Genomic DNA, 27,392 nt, shown 5'->3' with positions numbered 1-27,392 from the left:
GCCTTTAAATTTGCATGGCCATAATTACAGCCTACTAGTTCAAATTTTCAAATATCTCATTTTCATTAGATTTGCAAATGTGTAGAATGGTTAAACATTGTGCTTATCATATGCAAAGCCATGAGCTTACGTGCCTCTTATTAATCTGTGGTTCCAAGCCCTTTCTCAAATGTCCTTTCCCTGTTTCCAAGCATTTTCTCTGGGCCACGGAAAGTACTCTTGCCTATTATCGTTGCTTGAAGCTCTTATGTTTCTAGCTATAACACACACACACACACACACACACACACGATAGAGAGATAGAGAGATAGATAGATTACAGTTACAGGGAACCAGGCAGAGGGCCTTCTCAGTAGTGGCACCCACCCTGTGGAACACTCTCCCACCAGATGTCAAAGAGAACAACAACTACCAGACTTTTAGACGACATCTGAAGGCAGCCCTGTTTAGGGAAGCTTTTAAAGTTTAATAAGTTATTGTATTTTAGTGTTCTGTTGGAAGCCGCCCACAGTGGCTGGGGCAACCTAGCCAGATGGGCGGGGTATAAATAAATACATTATTATTATTATTATTATTATTATTATTATTATTGATAGATAGTTGCAGATCAGGGAACCCTTTGGGACTGACAAGTAAAGTAATAAATATTTACTTAATTATTTTTGATTGAAAATATGATTCTGATTCTGATTCAAATATGTATTTCTGTACAGTATGATTTTCATTGCTTTTCTACTTTATAGGATTTTCTATTCATCCTGCTGATAGGTGGGTCTTGGAAACAGAGAGGCTCTATGAAATCACTGTTGATGTGTATGATAAATCAAGTAATAAGGTGCACTTATCGGATGTAAGTGAAATATGGGCATACATTTTCTCTTAAATGTGTTTGTGTGTGTGTATTCTTATTCAGGTGTTTAATATTTATGGGGAAATGAGCTCACTTCAGCCCAGTATGTGATGAGTGAGCAGCTTCAGCTTGAAGGAGGTCATTTCTGTATACATAGGGTTTTCTCTACGGCAACTCAAGAATAGTCCTTTTCTGTGATGGCTCCCTATTTATGGAATGCTGTCCCCAGGGAGGCTCACCTGGTGCCTTCATTACATATCTTTAGGCATCAGGCAAAAAGGTTTCTCTTCAGCCAGCTGTTTGGCTGATTAACATTCCCAAAGTGTTGGGATGTTTTTGGTTTGTTTTTGTTTTGTATTGTATTTTCTATTCTCAGTTTGTATTTTTATGTTATTAACTACCCGGGGATCTTTGGATGGAGGGCTGTATACAAATTATTATTATTATTATTATTATTATTATTATTATTATTAGTTACCTTCAAGCTGATAGTGATCATGTATCACCTAAGGTGAGCATGAGTGGCTGGCATGCACATAGGCCTTGAGGGATAGGGCTAGCCCCATGCATTCCCATTGACTCCTTCACATATTTGGTGCCCTCAATACCCATGGGTACAGAATTATGGAATCTGGCTATTGTCTAATGATATTTTAAGAAATTGCGGGGTTTTGCTACCAGTTTAAATTAGGATGGAGGGAATAGGCTTCACTCTGATGACTGAAAGCAGCAAAAAATGTTTTGAGCCGGCTGCCTCTTTTTTATCAAGTCAGGCTGCCATATTATTTTACTTAGCCCTATTTGCATGTCGACGTCCCCAAGCCACCCCTAAATAATTCACAATTCACACCTAATTTTTGTTTAAGGTTTTTGGCATAATTTTGGCCACAACTTTATTAAAATACATAAATGTGAGTGGTTGCTTAGGCATTGGTTCCGACTATCTGTCCCCCGCCCCGGGAGAGAACTGACTTCTGGATTCCAGCGAAAGCCAGTAAGGGAAAACAATATTGGGGCGAGCATGGGGCCGGGCACCAGACCCTAGAATCATAGAATCATAGAATCATAGAGTTGGAAGAGACCACAAGGGCCATCGAGTCCAACCCCCTGCCAAGCAGGAAACACCATCAGAGCACTCCTGACATATGGTTGTCAAGCCTCTGCTTAAAGACCTCCAAAGAAGGAGACTCCACCACACTCCTTGGCAGCAAATTCCACTGTCAAACAGCTCTTACTGTCAGGAAGTTCTTCCTAATGTTTAGGTGGAATCTTCTTTCTTGTAGTTTGGATCCATTGCTCCGTGTCCGCTTCTCTGGAGCAGCAGAAAACAACCTTTCTCCCTCCTCTATGTGACATCCTTTTATATATTTGAACATGGCTATCATATCACCCCTTAACCTCCTCTTCTCCAGGCTAAACATGCCCAGCTCCCTTAGCCGTTCCTCATAAGGCATCGTTTCCAGGCCTTTGACCATTTTGGTTGCCCTCCTCTGGACACGTTCCAGTTTGTCAGTGTCCTTCTTGAACTGTGGTGCCCAGAACTGGACACAGTACTCCAGGTGAGGTCTGACCAGAGCAGAATACAGTGGCACTATTACTTCCCTTGATCTAGATGCTATACTCCTATTGATGCAGCCCAGAATTGCATTGGCTTTTTTAGCTGCCGCATCACACTGTTGGCTCATTTCAAGTTTGTGGTCAACCAAGACTCCTAGATCCTTTTCACATGTACTGCTCTCCTCACCCCTCCCCGCATGCTTCCAGGGGCTTGCGCGGCCCACGCCCCATTCAGGGGTATGGACGAAAGAATGGCAAGCCCCTGGATTCCTTTAACAGAATTCCCTTGCAGCAGCAGCATTGGAGGGGCAGGCACCGCCAATTCATACCCCTCCACCAACCAGTTTTTTAAACCAATGCCTAACCGCAACCTTACAAGTTTTGACGATTTGCTATGTAGTGGGCAAAAACCAAATGGCACCAGCCAATCAGCCAAATGGACAAAATTCCTAACTGGCCCCTGCCCCAAAAGCAGACGACCCCATGACAGGCATAGCAAAGTCAACGCAAATACCCCTAAGTTAGGGAGGGTGGGCGGGGGATCCGATGCACGCAGCAAAAGTGCCCAGTCAGTGCTGCGTGCCTTGCTTTATAACCTTTGCTTCATCACCCTAAATGGCAACACCAAAATTTGCCCAGTAACCCAACCACCCAATCACTACGGATGGTCATCCATACTGACCCACCCAGCAACAGAGGGGTGGCTTGTCAGCCCCCACCGCAAGACGTGCTCTCTATGAAGGAGAACACACTTTCTGTATCTCTGACAGCAGGCTGGCATGCTTAGATTAAGTCAGTCAGCTTTACCTGTATATGCCTGCCTACTATTAAAACACTAGAGCAGGGCAAGTAAAGCACCAAATATGAGTAGTAACATGTGAAAACATTGGGTGGTTGGAACCATAACCAACATTAGACAAACAACTCAGAGCGGACTCATAGAGGTTAATGGCGAGGGCTAACTTAGGTCTCTTAATTTCATTGAGTCTACTCATGAGTATAATTTAGCTGAGTAGAACAAAATTGGAAATACAGTGGTACCTCAGGTTACATATGCTTCAGGTTACAGACTCTGCTAACCCAGAAATAGTGCTTCAGGTTAAGAACTTTGCTTCAGGATGAGAATAGTAATCGTGCTTTGGCGGCGCGGCGGCAGCAGCAGGAGGCCCCATTGGCTAAAGTGGTGCTTCAGGTTAAGAACAGTTTCAGGTTAAGAATGGACCTCCGGAACGAATTAAGTACTTAACCTGAGGTACCACTGTACCATATATTGGTTTGGATGTGGAAATTTCTTGCATAAGCAGAAAAACTCTTCAACTTTCACAAGATAACCCTGCTAAATTGCTCTGATTTCCCTGTCCTGCAGCTGCTGCTGCTGCCACTTCCCATGCCCCAGCCCACAGCATTGTCAGAGATCCTCAGGATTGTGCAGAGAGGCCACAGTGAACTATAGTCAGCAGAAGGTGTTAGGAAAGCCTTGCTTTGTGAATGAAGTTCAGCTCAATCTTTCCTAGATCTATTATAGTACTTCTATGTCATATATTCATTTTTGTTTTATTCAGAGTACATCCTCTTATGTCCAAGTAATTACACTCATCCTTTTTAAATTTCAGAATCTCAGAATAGATATTTCCTGGCCAAAAGCATACTTCAAGGTTCTTCAGTCCTCTCCAAATGGTTCATATCATCATGTGAAAGCGATAAAGGAGGGACACACCATTATAAGTGCTTCTTTAACATCTGTTGTAGATCAGGTATGTCTGTTGAAAGAGGAACATTTTGTCTTGCATTTGTTTAAAGCTGAAGCCTTGAATCTGAATGGTATCTTAAGAGCAAATATGATACATTGAAGTTCAACAAAGTCAAGGGGGAGTGGGAATTAACTTGTCTTAATAGAAATGGAGGACTCCTTACAACTATAAGCACATCTGTTTGAAAATAAATTCCATTGATTCCAATAGAATTTCATTTCAAGTAATTGTCTTCACAATCGCAAACTAACTACATATCCCTAAATACATTAATTTGAAGCAACCCAGTTGGACATTTTCGATCACTGGGGCTTTTTTCTAAGTAGTGTATTCAAGTAGTAAAGCTTTTTCTGAACTGTTTCATGCTATAGATATGAGTTGCTCAGCCATGATGAAAAAGCCCACTGTATACAAAGGAAAATAATGTGTTTGGGAGCAGACTAGGTTGCCTCTATTTGTTAACCTGACTCTTTTGTATATGCTTGAAGTTAGGGGTTTTCCCTCTCCTACATGGAGCATTCAAACATCCTAGGCAGGACAGTCCGGTAAAACCTTTACCAAACAATTAAGTGGAATGTTTCAATTGGGCTTCAATAATTTCCAAAACATGAGGATAAGCTGGAAAGCTAACTTCCTATAGACTTGCCCCAATTTGCAAATTTTGTAGCCCTTCCTGGTGTCTTTTTGATTACTGAAGACAAATGGAAGGAACAGTCCTATGTTGAGAGACACACACACACACACACATATATATATATATATATATATAACAATTTAAAATAATAATTTTACATCCTTACTGTAGCAATGATTTCGCTACTTCTCTTTTCATGGTTCATTTTACATATCATAAATCCCTGCATATTTTACAAAAACTGTACCACTCAGTACTCCATTATTGCATTCATCAAAACTTGTTTACACTGTTGAATTTATCTTAATGCTGCCAGTGTTTTCAGCTGTATACAATTATTTCCCATATATTCAATAAACATTTCCCAGTCTTTTTTAAACGTATGTTCTTCTTGTTCTCTTATTCTATATGTTAAGTCTGCAGGTTGTGCATATTCTGTCAATTTAAGTTGCCATTCTTCTTTAGTGGGGACATCGCTCATTTTCCATTTTGGGGCTAACAAAACACGGGCTGCAGTGGTAGCATACATAGATAACCTTTTCTGACACCTGGGAATATCAGTTTGAATTATCCCCAACAGAAAGGACTCTGGGGGGTTTTTTGGGGGAGGGAGTACTTTTAATCATTTTTTTTCAATAGTGTTGACAATTATTTCTTAACAATCTGGCACCTGTTGGTCCTGAAGCTGCTGTAGAGGCAAGAGGCTTTTGCAGTTACTCATGGAATGAGGGAGGCCTGGCAAGTTTCTTCAGTGTTCAGTTATATGCTTCGCTGGCACCAAGGAGAGGGCAGGGCTGTGAGGTTTTCTTCATACCTAGCCAACATGGGTATCAAAAGGAAATGTTATAATAATATACGGTAATTAAAGCTGCAACATTCCTATAGACCACTGGTGACTGAGTCCCTGCTATCAGTCTGGATGTGCAAAGTATCCCAAGGATATAACACCATGCCAAAGTTTTGAGTGCCCCCATAACCAACACCATTGATTCCAGAATATCTTGTTAGCAACCTCCCACAGGAAATAAAGCAATGCTTCTGTGACTAATGAGAAGTTGCTGCTCAAGGCTGCAGATCTTGGCAGCCCTGGATAGTTGCAAGCTGATTTACTTGGGATAATTGTCTAGGGAATTGTTTCTTGACTTAGAATGTAATTGCCGGTATGGAGTTCAGAAAAACCCATTAATGGGAACAGATAAACAGCTTCTATTTTGAAATATACTTCTTTCTGGTTTAAAGTTTAGTGGATGTGGTCTTATCCAAGCGTGGAAAGTGATGCATAGTTTAATAAGGAGACTGACTTACTTTATAATGCTGTTGTAAGGATTACAACTAGGTCACATATGTGAATTTAAAAGTGCTATTGAAGTGTTTATACTAATGTAGTAGTAGTAGTAAGAAGTAGTAGTAGAAGAAGAAAATACTGAGTGGGTTTTTTCAGAGTTAACTTTATTGTGAGCAATGTGTCTTTGGTTAACAATAGTAATTGTTATATACTGTAGATTAGCCATTGCTTTTTGGGATAACTATAGAGCATATCCAACTGAGTTACTTAGAGTAGACCCAATGAAATCAATGGATTCAAGATTCATTAATTTCACTGAATCCACTCTGAATATAACTAATGTTTTGATATTGGAAACAACCTTATGATCCTAACATTACTTGCTTGGAGTTGAAAGGAAGCCCCCAGAATGTAGTAAGGCCTTTGGACCAGAACCCATATCTTCAGGTTATCAATATCATACATTTCTAATACATATATGTTGACACAAATGTGCTCTGCAACACAAATTAGAAGGCCACTCTCTGTATCAGCTTCTTAGCCCATGTATGTATTTTTACTACTACTATTAAAAGACACTACAGTACACCTTTCAGTAATATTCTCGGGGCAACTATAGATTAAAACAGTAAAACAGCTTAGCAAAATAGTAATCAGTGCACAGCCTTTAAAAGGGCAAAATAAAGAGGTCTTTGCCTGGTGCTGAAAGTACATTAAATTGAGTGCCAGCTGAGATGGCCACCTATGTAACTTCAGAGACAGGGAGACATGGAGAAGTGTCTCCACTGTATGTGATGATGCAGAAGTTCATGAACATGTCAGAGATGAAATAAGCATCCCTAAGTTCCCACTGGCATTTCATCTTTTTAAGATTCAGACAGACTTTGTCAAATAAACAAAGTTTAATTAGTGCATAATTTATTTTAATAGGATGGAGGTGTTCACACACTACCTGTTCCTGTACAGAATCAGCAAGAAGTAGACATTTATGTTCCCATTGCTCTTTCACCAAGCATTTTGACGTTTCCATGGCAGCCGAAAGCTGGAGCCTATCAGTACACAATAAAGGTAAGTGCTGAAAGCCATCTAAATGCAGAAAACAGTCCGCCTCGCTATTGGGTACTTGATGACTCTATTGTACGTTATTAACTTTTGAGGCTGCAACCCTCTTTCTATTAGAAAATGGAATTTCGTTACTCTTCTGCTGCAATTTGACACCTGCTGCTTCCAGAACTGCATTTTGTTTTATGGCACACTCTTATGATTAAGGAGCCTTCCTTTTAAAGTAGGTATGATTGCAGAACATAACCTGTGGTGGTAGAAAATAACAAATGGAAAACAAATAAAAATTCTTATGGTTTATGGCAGGTAGGTTCCATAAGTTAGGGGCTTTGTTGACTGCCGAGAAGATAGCCAGAGCACCGACATACTTCACTTCCTCTGTTTCATCCACCATTGCAATAACATTGCTGTTGGGAGGCAAAGGCCACGGCTTTATTTATAGTAGATCTTCCAACCATGACTCTTCTTCTGCACTTTTCATGCTTTCTCAGTTTCCAGCGAATAAGGTTAACCAGAAGCATCTTTTCTTTGAACTTTCCTGGGAAAAACAAATTCTGTTACGCAAGCTTTTTTTGGGGGGTTTTGTTTTTGTTTACAGGTAACTCAGTTAAGGGTGTCAGAGCTCTTCAGATCTCTTACAAAGATTTTTGTCCTCTTTGTATGAGAAATGGTTTAATTTGAAAAGAGGCATCTATGTGAATAAATGCCAAGCTCTGTGAGTTTCTGACATGTAAAAATACAGAAGTCTTAGTTAAGCAATCTGATTTGAGAGAATGAAATTTAAGTTATGGGGCTGAATCTAGATTTTTGCTTCCGTGGGTAGGAGCATCTGTTGAACAGAACACTACTCAATGGATGCTCCTGCTGGTGTGCGTGTGTGGCTTGTGCTTCTGTTAATTCAACCCCCTCCCCTCCGAATGTGAGAGGTGGTGCAGTGGGGACAGAATGTATTAGAACTCAATACAACTCCAGAAGGGTATGGGAGATGTGTGGTGGTGATCATCCCCTATTTAGAAATGTTTGATTATTTGGGCAGTTTGGCCTGTGAAAGTGAAACTATTTCCTGGGATTTTTAAATTTGTGTTTCTGCTTAGAATAATTCTAAACAAATTATTTATGATAATTTGAGAAACTCTCCTGCATGTGCAACCTCTCTGCATGTGGAGAGTAATCTGACCAGTGGAGAAGATGAGTGGGAAGGAATTCTGCATGTGGAAGAGTGTGGGTAATTTACAGTGCCCTTATTGGGTTTTCTTTCCTCGTTGCCAGAATTTATAACACGTATCAGACTGCTATTGATGATATTCTACTTATGGCAGTGGGTTTTTTATAGAGCTGAAACAGATGGTATACATCTGATATGCATAGCATACAGAGCTATCCCGTTGCTTGATCTGTGAGGTCATACATCTCTCCATAGTTTACACGCTATAAAAACAGAGTACTTGTAAATGCATCTTCTTGTTCAAGCCACAAACACATAATGAAGATAAATGTGTGAAGATTTACCTAGCAGTTTTGATTTTAGGAAGGGACTTAGGACTGATGACATGCATTTTACAGCTACTGAGTCCTTTGAAAGACTAAGGGTGTTGCAGGCCAAAGTATTCAGACCTTTGTAAGAAGCATAGTGAAAACTGGCGCTCTTCATTGTTGTCAGCAGCTGACTTCTGATGAATTTCGGAAGCAATGTATATACACAGCTAACCTCCCCTTAAGACTAAAAATAAAGACATGATGACAGCAAGAAATCAATTTTCTGTGCCCCCTTTTGCCATTAATACTTTTCAGAAATTCCCATTGGTAGAAAAACACTTTCAGCAGTACACAGGTTAGCTGCACTGAGACTTGAAATCATTCAGCTGGCTGTCTCCGGCTTTCAGTAAAACGGAATTAATCGGAGTTCTTAAGAACGCAACAATTCTATATGCTGGGCCTCTTGTGTGCTGACTTGTGAAATGATATGCTGACTACTGGCACTATTAATCACTGAGGTATCTCTTGGTATCAAAAATTTTGCCGGCAATAGAGAACCAGAGGGAGAGGTGTCTGTGGCCATTATAACTATGAATGAAACATCTTTGTGTAAGGAAATAAGAGATTAAAATGCAGCAGAGTGTGGATCCCTGATGTTTCTAGTTTAGTGGAAGAGTGTTTCTCTCCATGAATGTCTGGCTAGCAGTTCAAGGCTAGGCTATTCTAATCTATTTGAGTAATTTGCAGAATGGGTAACTTAGAGGTATATATGAGAACAAGTAATGAAATGAATATATTTATTTTTTATGTTTTTTCATTTACCGTCTAGGCTCATGGTGGAAGTGGTAATTTTTCTTGGTCCTCATCTAACCAAAACGTTGCTACAGTAACAGTCAAGGGAGTAATGACCACTGGGAATGAAATTGGTGTCAGTATTATACGTGCCAGTGACGTTCAGAATTCATTGCATTACGGGGAAATGAAGGCAAGTAATACTTATTTTGCTTTTCCTTCCAAGAAGGGTCTTATCAGAATCTGCAGAGAAGGCACACCGTGCTTATCAGTCATGAAGCAGAAGAGTTCATGTCTCTTTCTGTGCCTAGGGAATTCTACTTGTGGGGCTTCAGAGCAGACAGGAAATGTTGAACATCCTTTCGCTTCTCTCACAAGAGGGTTTCCCTAGATGAATTATTTAGGTTTGTTAAATACTGCAGAAGCAGCTTTTCATACATATGGAGTACGAGACAAGTGGGGAAAACAGAATAAAATGCACAGGATGGCTGAGGCATGCCCCCTCCTACTACTGGCTAATTTTCTTATTTTTAAAGAAAACTCTAGCACTTGGAGATTTAGGGAAGTTAAACAGGAAAAAAGGTTTCATTTTACAACAAAATTGGTAAAAGAAAAGATGTGCCAGGAGGTAGAATCATTTCAAGAAATTGTTAACTAATATTTATATAACAATTGAGTGGATGCTACAGGTTTCCAAACAAGATGGTAAATACATACCATATTTTAATTCCTTAAACTACTTGCAGAAGTTTTGCAGCTGAGGTCTTAATCCTTGAGTCCTGAGACAAGGTGGTACTTTGTCAGTTTCCCAGTCTTCTATAAATCTCATTCCTGAGCCTCTTCTACTAGTATAGCAGACCAGGGGATCACCACACCCCTCCTAATGGGTTTGGAATTATTCCTCTCTCGATCCAGAAGATCTGTTTCCTTCTTCCTGAAATGAGACCAAAGGAGAGTGTTTCCTCACAACTCCACTTCTCCTTTTTCAAATTCAGCTTCCCAGTTCTCACTTCTCTGTATACTCTTAAAAGACAATAGTCACTATCTTTTAAGTTCAGAGACTTCTTTCGCTGGCTATAGATACTTTCCTCAGGGTGCATTTTACACAAAGCTCAGAGGCTATTCTCCTATCCAGCTGAACACTAACTCCCAGCTGCTTTTCTTTTTCTCTCACAAAGTGCTGTCTCCACTCCCCTCTGGATAGCTGTACCTGCTGCCAACTCTGCAAGCTACACCACTCTGGGGAAATTTCACAGCACTGCACCACCAAATTCTGGTCTATCTGAGCTTTCCGTCACAATGACCAACATTTTAATTTGGGTTCCTTTTTAAATTGCTAAAGGTGAATAATGCTGTGCTTTATCCATTGTCATCTGGCTAAATGCTTACACCATACAGATGTAGAGAACCACAGAAAGATTTGAAGACACGTGTTAAAACCTCCATTTCCTACAAACCTTGTAGAAAGGTTGCATTGGTGAAATTCAGGTTCCAAGACACAAAATTGACTTACCTGAAATAGTCTTTAGCCAGAAAAGGAAGAAGGAGGCTTCTAAATAAGTTTTCCAAATTATCTGTTCTCCTCCCAAAGTGAAATTGCAAACATTTAAAACTCCTGAAGAGCCAATTTTCAGCTACAATTATATATAATGACTGATCCATAGTTCATGCAGATTTCCTCACACTCACCTGTCAAACAGATGGCTAACCACACTTCTCACCTGTTGTGATTCCAGATTCAATTTCCCCTCTTTCTCCTAGTTTTTCAAATAGATGATTGGCACCATCAGAGCTTACCATATTTAACAACTGTAAAGAGGTGCACTTGCAAACCTAATCTAGTATGAATAGGAATACATGCAGAGCCAGGTGCTGAATGTGTTGCATGTTTGGGAGGGGTAAATCTGGGTGATTGTGGACCTAGGCTAGTAAGCAGACAGGAACTAATTAGCAGGTACCAGGCTAATTGTTTCAGTCAAACTGTATAGCTGTAAACCAGAGAGAAAAATAACTTTATACAGTACAAAGTTCCTAAAATGCTCATTCAAAAATACAGTAAGAAATGCCTGCCCCACCCTACTAAAATCGGAGCACCACAGTAGAGGCTAACTTAACCACCAGTAGCCTGGGTAAATCATGTCTTGGTCTGGTGCTCCCAAACTGACAGTGATGGTGCCAGACACATATCCCTGCGGAGAGCATTCCACAGATGGAGAGCCCCTCTGAAAAAGCCTGTCATTTTGTAGCCACCTTCCAGACCTCCCTAGGAAGAGACACATGGAGAAGGTCCTCTGATGAAGATCTCTGAGTCTGAGCTGGTTCATGTGGAGAGAGGTGTTCCTTGAGGCATCTTTAGCCACGTAAGATTTCATAGGTGAAACCAGCACTTTGAATTGAGCTCAGAAACGAAACAGTAGCCAATGCGATTGGGCCAGAATTGGTGTAATATGTTCAGACATTCTGGTCCCAGTCTGTAATCTCACAGCTGAATTCTGTACTAGCTGTAGTTTCTGAACTGGCTTCAAAGACATCCCCACATACACAATTACATTGTCTCTAATAGCACAAGCAAAGCCTGACTTCTAGAGCCTGTGTACTTAAGAATATAGGGATACGTTTTCATTTGGACTACTGTGCTTATGTCAGATAGATGGTACCACCTGGACCAGTTATAATGCAACAACTGATGGAGAGGAATCTGGTTAAACAGCCACTGCCTGCTATTTTAGTCAAGAGCTATTGGAATCCTGCCAAGTTCACATTGCATGTTTGTTTTCTAAAAGCCCTTTTGCTAGGGTGCATTTTCCAGGAACATAGCGACTGTTCCAGAGCGAAAAGCCATTTACTAGACAGTCACTCATGGTATGAAAGTAATATATGTTGCAGGAAATATATTTCTAAGCAAGTTTTGTTCAATAGAACTGTTCTAGAAGTTGCATCTGCAGTGCCTATGGTATATGTAACTGCTTGTTTTCAATCTGTTTTAAGCAGTCTGTCTGCCCTTTCAAAAATAATTTAAATGGACATTAAACACAGCAGTTTAAATATTAAGTTGCAGTGTTATCCTGCTTGCTAACCTACTACTAAAGTTAGATGAATGTTTGTTATGCAGTCTTACACTGTGTGTATGTACCACACAATATCTCTGTCCCCAAAATGTCATTTTCCAGGAAATGATAGCTGCCTACATGAGGCTCAGAAATGAGATGTTTAGTTAAACCTTTACTTTGAGATTCATGATTCAAAGCGCAGAGCAATATGAGTGCACTTCATCTCATTTGAACTTGCAAGAACGAGCATTAAATGAAACAAGTGCCTTCAGTTTAACATGTTAACTGTCTCTGCTCAAGCTTTGCATCTTGTGTTTGAAGCAAACATCTGCCTGCTGACCTTGATTATCAGGTTATGCAAGTAGTCTATACCTTTCATGAGGATTACATTTTTAACACCATGCCATATGGTCCACAATTTAACCTGAAGCATTAGACAGGTGGCTTAAAAAGTTAGACACACTGAATAAAAGCTTTGATCAAGCAGTTGTTATGAAATGTTGCTATCCATCTGTGATGATTTCTTGATGATAGCAAGGAATAAAATATAAACTTGGAATTTAAGCATCTGCTTCTCCCCACATTTGAGATAGCATTTCCATGTGTATATTATAGAAAATATGTGACAGAAGTGAGCTGTCAATAAACACAACAGTCACATGCGTACTAAGCACGCTCCAAACCTGCTGTGCATTCACTCTGACTCAGTGTGATTTACCACAGTCCTGTTTATATTTACATGTCTGTAAGCTCTGTTTATTGAAATGGACAGAGCCTGCTGTAATAACGGGTGGACTATTAATGCAACACAGGCATACAAAGGAGAATAGAAGAGGTTCCCTGACCACCTCCTAAGTCCGTGCACAGATAAAATATAAGAAGTAGCATCTCTTTCCGAGTTCCCTTCTTTCCAAGTCATATTGAAGAAGGAGTGATGTCACCCCCCACAATCCAATCCCTAAAGGTCCACTCCCAGGGGACATTCAATTTAGCCAACCTGTTTTGGCTTGGAGAGAAAAGCTTCACCTGCCACAAGGTCCTATGCTTCCCTGGGATTCCCTAGGCTTCTGATACACATTTTGAGACCCATGGTATTGGATGCTCTTTCAGAAGAGAGAGGACTCCTTAAGAAGTGAGGGGGATCAGAGTAATACACTTACAGTGACTGCAATGTTTATAGGTGCTAAATTCCTATTCTACTATTATGCAGTGACATCTGCACATTCACGTTTGGACAAGATAATGTTAAAATTAGATGTTCAAATGCATTTCAGTTTATCATTTCTATCTCCACAAAAGGATCTCAGCTTATCTGTTACCAGTAGCGTTGTCACTATCTCTTGCCCAATTCCTGAGCATTGAGCCAGAGATGAAATGAAGAAATTGAAATGAGTGGGAATTTCCCTTTTGGACGACAGGAATTCAGCTTGGTCACTTTCATTGTCAGCATGTTATAAAGAATAAGCCCCAAAGATTTAAATCTCCTTAGGAACAGTAGGCAATCAACAAAGGTTATATTAGCAAAGACATTGTGATGTTTGGCCATATGGTCAATACACAGATTTTAAATTTTGAGAAAATATCAAACCTAGAGGTTCTTAAAGCTCATTGTGGTGAAACTCCACAATAATTTATGGGAAGTTAACAAAGAATGTCATGTCTTCCCTAGCAATTCCATTGCCTTCTAAAGTCAGTTGCCACCATGCCTCCTTAATACATAAACAAAACCATATTGATGGCCACTGTGGTGTAGAGTTAAGAGCGATAGACTCGTAATCTGGGGAACCGGGTTCGCTTCCCCGCTCCTCCACATGCAGCTGCTGGGTGACCTTGGGCTAGTCACACTTCTTTGAAGTCTCTCAGCCCCACTCACCTCACAGAGTGTTTGTTGTGGGGGAGGAAGGGAAAGGAGAATGTTAGCCGCTTTGAGACTCCTTCAGGTAGTGATAAAGCGGGATATCAAATCCAAACTCTACTTCTTCTTCTTTGCCCATGTCTGCCTTTGGACCTCTCCCTAGGTCTCACTTTTTTGACAGTGTGTGGGCATAAAGGATGTAAGCTGTGTAATCGGGGGGGGGGGGGGGGTGAGAGAGAGAGAGATCTCTAAGAGTCTCAGGAGCTCTGCAAGGTATTTGTGTCATGCTTTGTTCTGATTATAACAAAGTTATTTGTCTGCAAGTCACGCATTTCAAATTAGAAGTTGGAAATTTTTGAGGTTAAAAGTGAAACTTTCAGATAGTTAAAAGTGGCTAAAAATAAGCAACTTCCTCTTGGCATTTCAAAGTTTCCAGTTCAGGTTTTGTTCATTATCTCCATTCTGGCTGCTGTGTCTTACCTCATTATTGTTTCCTAGGTGTACGTGACAGAACCTAGTGGCATGGAGTTCACGCCATGTCGAGTTGAAGCACGTGTGGGTGAAATCCTGGAGCTGTCTCTGAAGATTAATGGCCTAATGAATGAAGAAGCCAGTCAGATGGTCACCCTGAGTGACTGTTCACATTTTGATTTAGTTGTCGAGGTTGAGAACCGTGGTGTATTCATTCCACTTCAAGGTGGCTTAAAACGAATTACTTCATTTCAGTTTTTAAGATAAATAGAGGAACAAATATGTAATCCACTTACTGGCATGCTAGGATTCCTTTATCAATAGCAAATGCTTATGAATAACTAAGAGGTGTTATATAGATCAGGGGTTGAGAGCTTATTGCTTTCCCAGTTGTTACAAATCCCATCATTCCTCACCATTGGCTATGCTGGATGGGGCTGATGGGAGTTGGAAGTCAGCAACCTCTGGAAGGATACAGGTTCCCGGTCCACTTTTGTTTTGTTTCATCCATTTGTAATAATAATAAAAGTTTGTAAAAACAACAACACCACAACTGGTTACGTAATAGGGATTGATTGTACAGGTGGCGCCCATTTTAGGCTTGTCCAACTGACGTGATCACCAACGCATGGGTCCTTTTAGACGCAGAAGAAGGCAGAAGAGGGGTGGGGGTGGGTCATGCTTACACGTTCTCTGTCGATGCGCACTGGGGCAGAAATTGGAACTCCTGCGCAAAATGGTTACCAACCTTTCCTTCCCCCACCCTCCACCCCAAGACTTCCGCAGTGCTAGCAATACTGTTTTGATCTGCTGACTTTTCACTTCGCTATTTGTATTACTTTGTATGTGTTCTTGTTCTTGTAATATTTAGATTTTTCAGGGTGGTTTACTTATAAAAACAACATGAATAAATTTGATTTTAAATGTACTCAAGTAATATACACATTGCACATTTTCACTCTCCTTTGATTTCCTTAACAGGAAAACTAAAGCCAACATCTGACTACTGCAGTGGGGTCAGGGTAAAAGCTGAAGCCCAAGGATATACAGCACTTGTTGTCAGTTACACCCATGAACATATCCACCTCAGTGCCAGTATTACAATAGCTGCCCATCTGCCACTAAAAGTAAGCCTTTAGTTCTCCCTTTTTCCTGGTCTTCGTAGCTTTTGATTCTTCAGTAAATACTTACTTGCAATACTGAGTGATTTGAGGTGAAGTCTTATAGGATACAAAGGATTTTTATCAAAATAAAATAGCTTCATTCCCGTATGCTTGGATCTCTGATGCTTTCTACCTTGAATAATCCTTATAAACTGTTTACGGGTTTCAGGAACTACAAAATGTCCAACCACTTGTGGACATGTACCCTTGAGATGATAAGCCTGTTTCATTAATGATGCAGTAATAGCTAGGTTGAATTAATCTAGAACTTTTTAGTATGTCTCAGTGGTCCAGAGCGCTAGCTGTCGCTTGCTTAAATAGGTATCACATTAGTTTTAAAAGCAGATTTTTGGGGGGAGAGGGGTGGAGACAAAGTGGGGAAAAGAAGATTCAGAAAAGTCACTCGCATGGAGAAATTCCATGTTTGTAATGAGCTACAACTTTAGGGGGGTGGGATTAAACCAGCACTATGCTCTGAAATATTATGCTTGTAAGCAAAGATAGTGAGGCAATACAGGTTTTGTTCCAATATTCCATTGGTTTCTAATGTCACTTCATATTCAGACAGCACCCCAAAACAACTTTAAGCTTATGCTTAAATCATATGATAAAAAATTCCTAAACTTGGTAGAAAGTCGTTCAACATGAGAGATTATTTGATTTTTCACGGCTAAGTGTGCATTTAGTTAGGTTAGGTTTATTTATACTTAGAGTTGCTGTTTTAATTTTTATAGTAATTTTGGATACAGTTTTGAGGCTTCAATATTTCAGGAATTCCAAGCAGAGTATATAAATCTCATAGGTTAAACATGAAGATCAATGTGAGACAACAGTATGATGTGCTATTATTATATTATTTTCAGTATTTTGTGGTTTTGTACCAAATTCTAATTAGGGCTATTTTTTTCTTCTAGACTGTTGATCCCATTTCTGCTGCCCTAGTAACTTTGGGCTCCTCCAAAGATATAATAATTGAAGGGGGACCCAGACCATGGATTCTAGAACCATCAAAGTTCTACAGGAACATCAGCGCTGAAGATTCAGACAATGTCGGTTTATCATTACTAGGGCCACCTACAACTAGGAATCCTTTCCAACATTGGGTTAGAGCATCTTGCAGAGCCCTGGGGGAACAAGTGAGTAAGACAGATGGAGATGATAAATTTTGTTGGACTTTGAGACCACAAAAATATATATTGACTGGCTATACTTGTTCACTTGATGTGTTGTGAGACACTTGGGCACAGTTTTGTGGGAAAGTGGCATACAAATAAATTGAGGGGGGGGGGAAACCTGAGAGAAACAATTTTAGCTGACAGCTAAGATAATAAGGCTTCATAGAGTTGCATTCCATAAAGCAGGCATGTCCAACTCCCAAGAGACTGTGATCTACTCCCACTATAAATAAAAAAAAACTGGCCGTGAGCTACCCATTGGATTGACCAAAGCTGTTGAGCTTTTTTTGGGGGGGGGGTGCCAAAGTTAATACAGTATAATACAAAACTTGAATGCATAAATTAGTTGCTGCTCTTTATATAGATTCTGATAAATCTAATATCACTCTTGAGAACTAAGCATTTTAAAATTAGGTTAACATCACAAGTGCTTTTTCACAGAACCCTTTTATGTCACAGAATGTGTTAAAAGCTTCAACAGCTAAGTTCAGTTGCTGAGTACAAGACCACTGCTTTTTTTTCAGAGGGCATTGAACAGTCATTGGTGTTTTTTCCTCCTTAAACTATTTTCGGAGGTTCTGCAGATATAAATGGAGAACTGTAAGAATAGATAAGTGGCAAACTGTCTTGGGGTTATTGGACATCTGAACAATTTTCAAATATGTCATAAGTACAAATAGGGGGGGAAAGAGCAAAACAAACTCACCTAAGTCTCTCAGCAGTTCAATTTGCACTATTTGACTCTACAGTGGTACCTCGGGTTGCATACGCTTCAGGTTACATACGCTTCAGTTTACAGACTCCGCTAACCCAGAAATATTGCTTCAGGTTAAGAACTTTGCTTCAGGATGAGAACAGAAATCGTGTGGCGGCAGTGGGAGGCCCCATTAGCTAAAGTGGTGCTTCAGGTTAAGAACAGTTTCAGGTTAAGTACGGACCTCCGGAACGAATTAAGTACTTAACACAAGGTACCACTGTATTAACTTTCTTTGAGTGTGCTCAATTTCACAAGTGTCTTAAGACTTTGATGCACCCCATAAAAGGATCTGCATTTGCATATTCATTTTGATGAAAGTCACCTACTGTCTATTATCAGGTACAGCCAGGTATGTTCATTAAAAATATTCATGTTCAGGTCAAGACAAAGAGAGGAAAAAATATAGAACCAGCAACACTTAGAAAGTTGTTCTCATAGTGTTCATATAATCTACAATGACTTGAAATGTGCTGTCAGTTGATATTCTTATAGGGTAAGAATATTGCTTTTGTCAGGAAAGAAAATGAAAAAGCCTTGAGCATTAAGAAATAAACTAACAACTCTTAAACTAGCCTTTGGTATATGTACGTACCATTACTTTGTACTTTCCTTTTCCTTGAAGAAAGAAAGCTCTGCCATCTGTTTCAAAATCTTAAAAGCTTGATTTTTGTTTTGCAGTGTTAAACTTGGTATGATAGCAATAATCAGTGAGAAGTTGTGCTTTGATAATGGGCTGGAACTGTGTATGAAAATAAATGTCAAAATGATACATCTTTATCTGTCAGGAGTGCAGGTTATTACTGGAACATAAACTCATGTTGGCTTAATATTTCTTGCAAGAGAGAGAGAGCGCGAGAGAGAGAAGTGAGTTTGCTTTAGATTGTGTGACAACAAAATGCCTTCCTAACACAGCATTCATATTTTCTTTTCATTCATTTTCTCATTTTTGTGCAGGTAATTTCCTTAGTAATTGGAAACAAGCCCACGGTTACTAACCCCTTTCCAGCTGCTGAACGTGCTGTTCTGACACTGATCTGTGCCAGCCCCTCCCGATTCACTTTGGCACCTTTATATGCAGAACCTGAGATTGGTCTCTCCTGTCCTTTTCTTCATCAGAACAAGCAAGGGGTAAGAATGATAGTAAAATACCTATCTTTAACTAGTATTTAAGTACCCTTTAGACATTTAAGAAATGGCATAGGAACTGTTTTTCTGTGGCCTCATCCCAACATGCTGCTTAAATGTTTAAATTCCTGCTAGCACACGGCTGGGGCCAATCATGTAGGCAACCTTTCAACACGCTTGAGAGACGACAGTTTCCCCTGTTTTTTCACAGAAATCTTCAAACATGTATTCAGCTGAAAAATATGATCGTTGCATTACAATACACCATGGCTTGTCTTTCAATTCTACACAATTCCAAGGAGAATTTTTCCTGTTTATAAACAAAATGATTTCTCTTCCAGGTCCCTGTCTCGAAATATCGCAATCCAGTATTGGAGATGGAGGTTTATGATCAACAGGGACGTAAATTTGACAATTTTAGTTCCCTTAATATTATCTGGGAATCAACAAAATATTCACTGGCCAGCATAGAAGCCGATATGCCAATGGAGCTGTTTTCGAAAAATCATGGAAATGGTCAGAACAAAATGCATGGTACGACTCCAGGACATTATGTATCATTTGTTTGTGTAAACTGGTTGAACTTGGTGGCATTAGTGCTAGATCAAAACACTTTGCTTTCTGTAGGGTGTTTTTTTCCTTCTTGGAATGGGTCTGATTCTTTCTTTTTGTTCACACTTTGATGAGAAAAATGCTATTTTAAAAAGTCCTGTTTTAAAGATACAATGAAATGAGGGAAAGAAGGTCAGTTACCTCCATGCTTCTGTATACTGATGCTTAACCAGGTAGTAAATGCTCCTTTTCCACTTTTGTCTTTCTTTTTTCCTTAGGATTGCAAACTGTTTTAGTTCACAATAAACCTGGAGCAGTGACTATATCTGCCACTGCGGCTGGATATCAACATCTTCATCTTGCTGCTGCAGAAGTGAATAAACCGGTAATGCAGTTTTATTCCAGCTTTTCCTACTCTGCCCTAATGAGGTATATTTGCTATAGCCAGTTTTTTTTTAGTGCATTTATATAGCATTTTAGTAGTTTTAAAATATATTCATCATAATGCAGACAGTTATGGGCCTGACAGAGCCACTTAAATACATTTTCCCAGCACCAGAAGTGCCATTGCTCCCCTTTTTCTTTTAGTACTATAATCAAATACTATGGAGTTCTGCATTTGTATACCTGATTTGATAACTGATTCTGCCTTGATGCAGAGCATCGAAGTCACTTATTACAGCTGCAGCTCTAAATGCCTCATCATATGTCCCACATGCTTTACTAATGCCTGGCTTGCACCCTAATCATCCTCTTCTAGATTAAGGGAGCATCCATTGTTAGCATCACTACATAGTACCAAGTAATCTCTAAGATCATACGGTATTAAGTTCCATCTCACAAAGAGAAGGAGTGGGAGTTAGGAGATTTGATTGAGAATGTAGAGCTAATGTGAGGAATTAATGAAGTCTAATTTTACTTCAGATCTCAAGTGGAAAACACAATTAGATGCCATTTCAAGGTATACCACTGAACCATGAGCTGAAGAATAGGCTTATTTTGCCGAGGCTCACCAAAATACATTGGCATGTTATGCCAAGATAGAGAAATGCAGGAATGATGAACTGGTTACTAGGCAGTAGTGACAGACAGGGTGGCATTTCTTACGGGGCATCCCATCTTGGAGGTGAATGCCAGTAACCAAGAGGGTGAGGTGATAGGACGTTGGCACTGGGCAGGTGCAGCAGCAGAGCCAATGAGATGCTCCTGCAGCTGTGCCTGTACTGTGCTGACTTAAAGCCAAGTAAGCAATGCTGTCAGGTCCAGACACTACCTGCTTCTGGGAAGCAGTCTTTCACAATCTATTTAACTATAATAAAACTCTGCATATTCATTTATTAATTAAATATTGTGTATGCCACCATTTCTATACTGCAATATCAGTACAGTCATACCGCGGGTTGAAGTAGCTTCGGGATAAGTATTTTTGGGTTGCGTGCTGCAGTGACCCAGAAGTAACGGGTTTCGCCACTTGCGCATGTGCAGTCAAAATGACGTCACGCGCATGCGCAGAAGCGCAAACGCGGGTTGCATTCGCTTCTGGATGCGAACAGGGCTCCGGAACGGATCCCGTTCGCATCCAGAGGTACCAGTGTATATGGTGTGCAGTGATAAAGCATAATTACAAACAGTACAAAACATTTTGAAATGACATCAGATCAGAAGTTTCATGTGGCACTTTTGGGTTGCCTTCTTTATCCCTTACAGTATGAACCTCTTACACCTGTGTCCTCCAGCATTGAGCTAATACTTGTGGACGATGTAAAAGTGAGTCCTAAAGAAGTGACTATCTATAATCACCAGGCTGTCAAGGTAAGGCATTCCGTTTACACATTATTAAGCGAACTGTGCAAAAATATAAGCTATGTAAATTATATAATATGTACTTTTCTTGGCAGGCTGAACTGCTCATAAAAGAGGGCTCTGGATATTTTCTTGTTAATACCAGTGCTCTCAACATTGCAAAAGTGACTTATGAAGAAGCTCAAGGTGTTGCAGTGGTAAGTAGCATAATGCACTGTTTTTACTTTAGAGGGGAAACTCTTTAGTACACAATGATTTTTCTAAAGTAGAGTGGCGGGAGCCTGAAGTCATGCTCATTAGTTTCAATAAAGCAGCCTTAGAATTTCCAATGAGAACTCCTCTATGTTAGGGAAATTATGGGAACAGCCTCCCAGGAACATATCCCAAACAAATCTATTTGGAATGAATAGGAGTTAAACAAGGCCCAGTATTTAATCTTAGTGGGCTTCTGCGAGATATATTCCTGGTGTCCAGGACTGCATACTGTAAACCATTTTGAGGTTTTTTTCTTACAATCAAGTGGACTAGAGCCCAGGAACATGGTAAATCAAAACCTTGGATCTTAGTATATTGTATGCTTCATACTGCCTTGATATATACTTTTATGAAAGTGCAGGTTGTAAATACTTCAATAAATAATAAAGCTGGCTGACCACTATGAAGTTCTGGGAAATCAGAGAACTTTTCCATTTTACCCTGTAGTGACTAGGGCCTACCAAGACTCGACTGACTCTCCTCTGAGTCCTGGATAAATTATTCCCTGGCTAATTTAGACTGTGTCATTAAATTCAGCAAAACAAAAAACCCTTCTGTGTATGACTTATTTTGTCATTTGCTGGGCAAATGTGTAGATAAAACACCTCTTTCCAAATGTAGAAATACAAGCATCAAAAAGCATTCTGTAGCCATAATAGTATAAAGAATTACTTTAACAAAACATCTTAAAACTTGGATTAATACAATAATTTCTAATTCAGAGATTAGTTGGATCAGTTACTATACCAGCTAGATTAGCCTAGCCCCAACTGACTGTAAATGCCTGTCTACAAGTCGCCCCTTCATGTTGGCCTTTTCAAACTGATTTCCTTCCTCTGCCATTTTCCTCCACTCCCCTTTCCTTGTATGTCTTGTCCTTTTACTTACCAGGTTGAGGGCGGGACCTTCCTCTCGTTTCTGTGTTGATGTGAGCCACTTGGGGAGGCAATAAAAAAACATTGGTTGTAATTAGTGCTATCTCAGACTCGTTGATTTCAGTGGGTCTACTCTTGAGTAGGACTTGCTTGGCTACAACCTGTCAATTACATAAATAAATGCTTCCAGTAGCACCTTTAAGACCAACTAAGTTAGTTCTTGGTATGAAGAACTAACTTAGTTGGTCTTAAAGGTGCTACTGGAAGGATTTTTTTTTTTTTATTTTGACTATGGCAGACCAACACAGCTACCTATCTGTAATAAATAAATGCATCAGCAAATCAGATTTATGCATATTTCATCTGATGCCTTTTGTAGTAGTGAAATTAGGCTCAGCCATTCCAGAAAGTGTCGCACTTTAGCATTATATATCTTGCTTTTCTCAAATTTTGTCTGTATTTTCTTTTTTAAGGTCCTTAAAAAAAGACCTCTTCCTTTCTCTTCATGATTTGTGTTTTGTTTTTGTGTTACTGATGCCAGTGGGGAGAATACAGGTCTAGAGGTTACTCTCTGCATTAGGGTCTGTTAATGCAATTGCTACCTACAGGCCCTTTGCACTAACTCAGTGACAGCAGAAAGCTTAACTATATTTTACAGCTTTACTTGAAAGGGGTAGATTCTCCTTTAGAGGAAAAATGCCTTTTAAAATATTGGTGCATTTCTCTTTTATCCAGGATAGCAGTGTTCCATTTGTTTATTGCTGTAAAGAAATTCAGAACCATTAAGAATTGCATTTTGTATGTTCTCCCATCCCACCCTTTCTGGTATTTTAGGTATATCCTTTACATCCAGGGTCACTGTCTATAATGATTCATGATTTGTGCCTTACTTCTACTACTCTTGCCAAAGTGGAGGTGCATGTTTCTGATATACAAGTAGTATCTGTTGGAGTTGTTGATAAGGTTAGTATTCATTTCTATGTGATCACTCACATACAGGGGAATAGCATGTTGGTTGCACTTTTAGCTCTGCCCCCAACTTTATGTTGGGTTCCTTTGAAGAACCACTTGCAGTGGTTTAAAAAAGGAAAGTAGGTGCTCTGGGTGATCATACACCTGCACACCTAGGTATCTTGATCCCACAGCACCCTTACCTGCAAGCAGAAGCTTGTGCATCAAGGTTTCCTTAGAGACAACCACAACAGTATGGGAACCAAATCTGCCAGCCCACTCAGCAGGAGCAGCAGGAGACGAAATGGGAAGTGCTGTCTTGCCTTGCCTGACTGCCGTTGCCACCTACAACAACCTTCTCTTGCTGCCTGCTCTGCCACCACCATGCATGCTGCCACATCTGCTGGTGGCAAAGCAGCAGTGCCATCAGCACTGATTTCAGGCAAAATTGTGCCAATTTGGGGTGTGATTTGGGGCAAGATATTGCCCAAAATGGATGCAATCATGTCCAAAATCGGCACCAGTAGCAGTGGCGCTTCACCACTGAACAAAGGTGGCAAGACATTGGCAGGTGTGTTGTCTGGGGGGCTTTTGCCACCTGGGCAGCAGCCTCACCCTGCCTAATGAATAGGCCAGCTCTACCACTCAGAAGTCAACACAGTATTTCCCTTTACATGCATCTAACATGTTAACAGAACTTACACTGTTGGCTATAAGACATTCTACTCAAGTGGGCTTTTGGGGGCTCATTCATTCATTACAAGTGGTGACTTGTGGGCTTAATTAGGATATTGTATCTAAGCTGTCCACAGACCCTAAGGAGTCCTGAAACAGAGTAATAGAGAGCTAGTACAACATACTGCCAAAGATACTGAAGTGAGAACTCACTAGGTGGCCTTCGACAAGTCACTATTTCTCAGCCTGCCCTGCAATATGAGGATAATAATACTGACCTACCTAAAGTTACTGAGATAAAGGTCTCATTTAAATGTGATGCAATAACATAGCATTACCTCTGAATGAGACCATTGTGGGCCAAGGGTTTTAACACTCTAATGTGCTATGTTCCCTGCCCCCAGCCACCACCCAAAAAGTCATCTCTATCCCCATACAAATATCACAATAATAATAGTAGGCAAGGGTGGCTATTCCACGTCTGAAGAGACTATCACTTCTGAAGAGTAAAGAGAATGACTTCCCTTCTTTTGCTACCTTGCAGTAGTCTGATCCAGCACTGGTAGCTTAGCAACTTATCAGTATTAATCATAAAGGTGTTGACAATCTGGGAGAATTGCTTCAGAGAAAATGTGAACATCTGTAAACAAATGCATTGCAGGTAGAGATTGGCAAAAAAGTTACCGCTTACGTCAGAGTGCTGGATGCTTCCAAGAAATACTTTCCAGCTAAATACTTCGCCTTCATGGACTTAAATCTAAAGGCAGCATCTCCAATTATCTCATTAAAGTAAGTGCTATTTTAATTTGTGTTCACTTATAGGCAAAAGGAACAAAAGTAATACTGCAAGGTATTTGCCGAGAGGCTGTACTGAGAGTATGCATTCACAGAAGGGACAAATAGAAATATATTATGATGGATGTGAAAGATTATGTTAAACATCACTGCATGGTTTAAAGTTATTATTTATATGTTTATAATCTTGCTTTTCTGTTACAAAATGTTCAAGATGCTCATTTTAGCAGTTTGCAAGTCAACTCACAAAATGGAAGAACACTCTGTGGACAAAGGCTATCTGTGCCCATGTTAAGGAGCACTATAAAAAGTATCAGCATCTTTATTTACCAGCAGAAACTATTTAGAGTGGGAGCAAGATGGGCCATGTTTGGAAGGGAGCTCCAAAACTGAAGTGCCACTGCTGAGGAAGCCCTGTCTTGCACTTCCATGGACCGGACTTACTTGGTTCTTCTGAAAAGTCTCATTTTGGCAGTTGGGGAAATGGCAAGGAGAACACAGTGTATTCTCTTCTAGCCCTAGTGTTCTGTAGCTGGGCTGCCAAGCTCACACATGTGTCTCTCTGACTGTGTTCTCCTCATGGCAGCAGCTGTATTGCTGTGGTGAAGTGAAGGAGGTTGTGGCAGATGGGAGGATTGCACAGCTGCCAAAGAAGGTGGCAGAGCTGAGGAGAGGGACAGAGCAGATGGAGTAGAGGCCACAAGCCAGATTGAAAGACTGTAAGGACTGGGACCAACCCGGAGGCCTTCAGTTTCTCATTCCCTTCCACTCAAGGGGCTTTACATATTGATGCTGTTCCAAATAGATATTTTCCGTGCCTGTTGAGCACATTGGTATTGGCAGTGCTACTTACTAGGATGTCAGCACCTCATCCTTGACAAAAGCTACTTAAGATTCAGTCAGCATCTGTGCCATTTTGTTTTTAACTTGCCGCTGTTGTATATTGTTCTACTTAGGATTTCATCATTAGCAACATAGAGAGATGCAATTCTAGACCTCGGTGCTGAATATTGTCTTCATTGCTTTGTACGTGGTTTGTCCAATTAATGTATTTTCTTACATTTCAGGCCTCTCAGTGAAGCTTCTGATGAATACACTGCTGCTTTTCTAGTTCATGGACTGGCCATAGGTCAAACCAGTCTTACAGCTTTTGCCACTGACAGATATGGAGAGAGGATCAATTCAGTTCCACAGCAGATTGAAGTAAACCTTTTAACTCTTAACAGATAATGCTTTCTGGTTTCCTTAATATGAGGCTGCTTGGTTTCTCAAAGAACTACTTTGATATGAATAAGATGACTGAAATTAATAATAATAATAATAATAATAATAATAATAATAATAAAGTATTGTTATCATTAAGCAAGAATATAAGCATGGTGATTCCTTCCATGTATTTAGCTTTCCAAAGTCAATAAATGCATTATAGTTCCCTGGGCAATGGTAGTGGCTAACCAGTGGTGCTCCAGATGTTCCTGAACCATGACTCCCATTAGCACCAACCAGCATGGCTGATAACAAGGGACAATTGGAATTGTGGTTCAGGAACATCTGAAGGGCTACTGGTTAGCCATCTCTGCTATCCGTATCTGTGTGTAGATACAGAAAGGCCCAAAAATGAAGGCTAGATGGGGCTTGATTGGGGGAGGGGATGAATAGTAATAATAGAGAAGGATAGCATAAATCACAGGAATATGTGATGAAGGTAAAAGATCATGAAACAAGCACAGAATTTTATGGGACCTTCAATGAAAATACTGACTCATGAAAAGTATAACAAAATGTAATTTGAAGGTAAGGTCAGCCAAATAATTAAAAAGAAGAAGAAGAGGGGAAGCCGGGCTGTAGATCTCATGGGCCAGAGCCACAATAAGTGACTAAAAACTACTAAATGGCATATCAGAGATGGAAAATGTAAGGTAAGGGTGAAGGAAGGAGGTTTGAAAATGACTTGTATCGGAGAAGAGGAGGCCCTCAGCACCATCTCATTCCTCACCACAGGGAAGAGTAAAAGAGGCATAATTAGGAGAATAAACCAAATGTCCACATAGATGGTAAGGCATAGAGGGAGGTGTTGCTTGTATAGTCATTACTGTTTTTTCCAGACATAGTAGCTGTTATTGATATAGAAGGAGGAGAGAACACATGAAAGAAAAGGAGGACAAGAGGAGGATTTGGATAAGCAGAAGAACTGCAAACACTGAGATTTAAATGGATATGTAACGCTTGAAAAGTGGGCCTTTATTAATGCTTGCCCTTTCACTTCTAGGTCTTTCCTCCTTTTAGACTGATGCCAAGAAAAGTCACATTGCTCATAGGTGCAGTGATTCAGGTGAGTTATTTTTAAGATTATTGCACTGAATGATGAACAATTGTTTCTTAGTAAGCCATCTATAGGTCTCATCATCCCAGACCATTGGCCATACTGGTGGGGCTGCTGAGAGTGATCATAGAAAGAATCTGGAGGTCACCAGATTGGGCAA

At 40.1% G+C, this 27,392-nt stretch overlaps 1 protein-coding gene and 2 long non-coding RNA genes across 4 annotated transcripts in view; 1 reads left to right on the top strand and 2 right to left on the bottom strand.

The window, feature by feature from the left end:
• Nucleotides 1-27,392, top strand: part of NUP210 (nucleoporin 210) — a 98,950-nt gene that overhangs the window by 37,142 nt on the left and 34,416 nt on the right. For both annotated transcript variants that reach the window (XM_080996692.1, XM_080996693.1), the window contains 16 exons: nt 744-850; nt 4,021-4,161; nt 7,008-7,145; nt 9,445-9,600; nt 14,811-15,009; nt 15,765-15,910; nt 16,861-17,082; nt 18,833-19,006; nt 19,345-19,537; nt 19,834-19,940; nt 21,263-21,367; nt 21,454-21,555; nt 23,323-23,451; nt 24,776-24,903; nt 25,977-26,112; nt 27,179-27,241. In XM_080996692.1, the coding sequence (XP_080852818.1) occupies nt 744-850; nt 4,021-4,161; nt 7,008-7,145; nt 9,445-9,600; nt 14,811-15,009; nt 15,765-15,910; nt 16,861-17,082; nt 18,833-19,006; nt 19,345-19,537; nt 19,834-19,940; nt 21,263-21,367; nt 21,454-21,555; nt 23,323-23,451; nt 24,776-24,903; nt 25,977-26,112; nt 27,179-27,241 (2,246 nt within the window). The remainder of the gene's footprint in view (nt 1-743; nt 851-4,020; nt 4,162-7,007; nt 7,146-9,444; nt 9,601-14,810; nt 15,010-15,764; nt 15,911-16,860; nt 17,083-18,832; nt 19,007-19,344; nt 19,538-19,833; nt 19,941-21,262; nt 21,368-21,453; nt 21,556-23,322; nt 23,452-24,775; nt 24,904-25,976; nt 26,113-27,178; nt 27,242-27,392) is intronic.
• On the bottom strand, nt 5,062-9,525 carry LOC308472210. The gene is made up of 4 exons (XR_013983353.1): nt 9,438-9,525; nt 7,508-7,677; nt 7,030-7,126; nt 5,062-5,606 (listed from the first exon to the last, which is right to left on the bottom strand). It is a non-coding gene; the product is annotated as an uncharacterized lncRNA (long non-coding RNA).
• The window catches only part of LOC308472198, a 111,219-nt gene continuing 93,434 nt past the window's right edge, over nt 9,608-27,392 (bottom strand). Inside the window, exons 4-6 of the long non-coding RNA XR_013983328.1 lie at nt 14,793-14,906; nt 10,125-11,395; nt 9,608-9,794 (exon numbers count right to left, since the gene is read on the bottom strand). This is a non-coding gene — a long non-coding RNA (uncharacterized lncRNA). The remainder of the gene's footprint in view (nt 9,795-10,124; nt 11,396-14,792; nt 14,907-27,392) is intronic.

Source organism: Podarcis pityusensis, assembly GCF_964106645.2.
Source record: "Podarcis pityusensis genome assembly, chromosome: 2".
NCBI lineage: Eukaryota > Metazoa > Chordata > Lepidosauria > Squamata > Lacertidae > Podarcis > Podarcis pityusensis.
The sequence above is the reverse complement of the archived record's forward strand: the minus strand, read 5'-3'. Positions and strand labels throughout refer to the sequence as shown.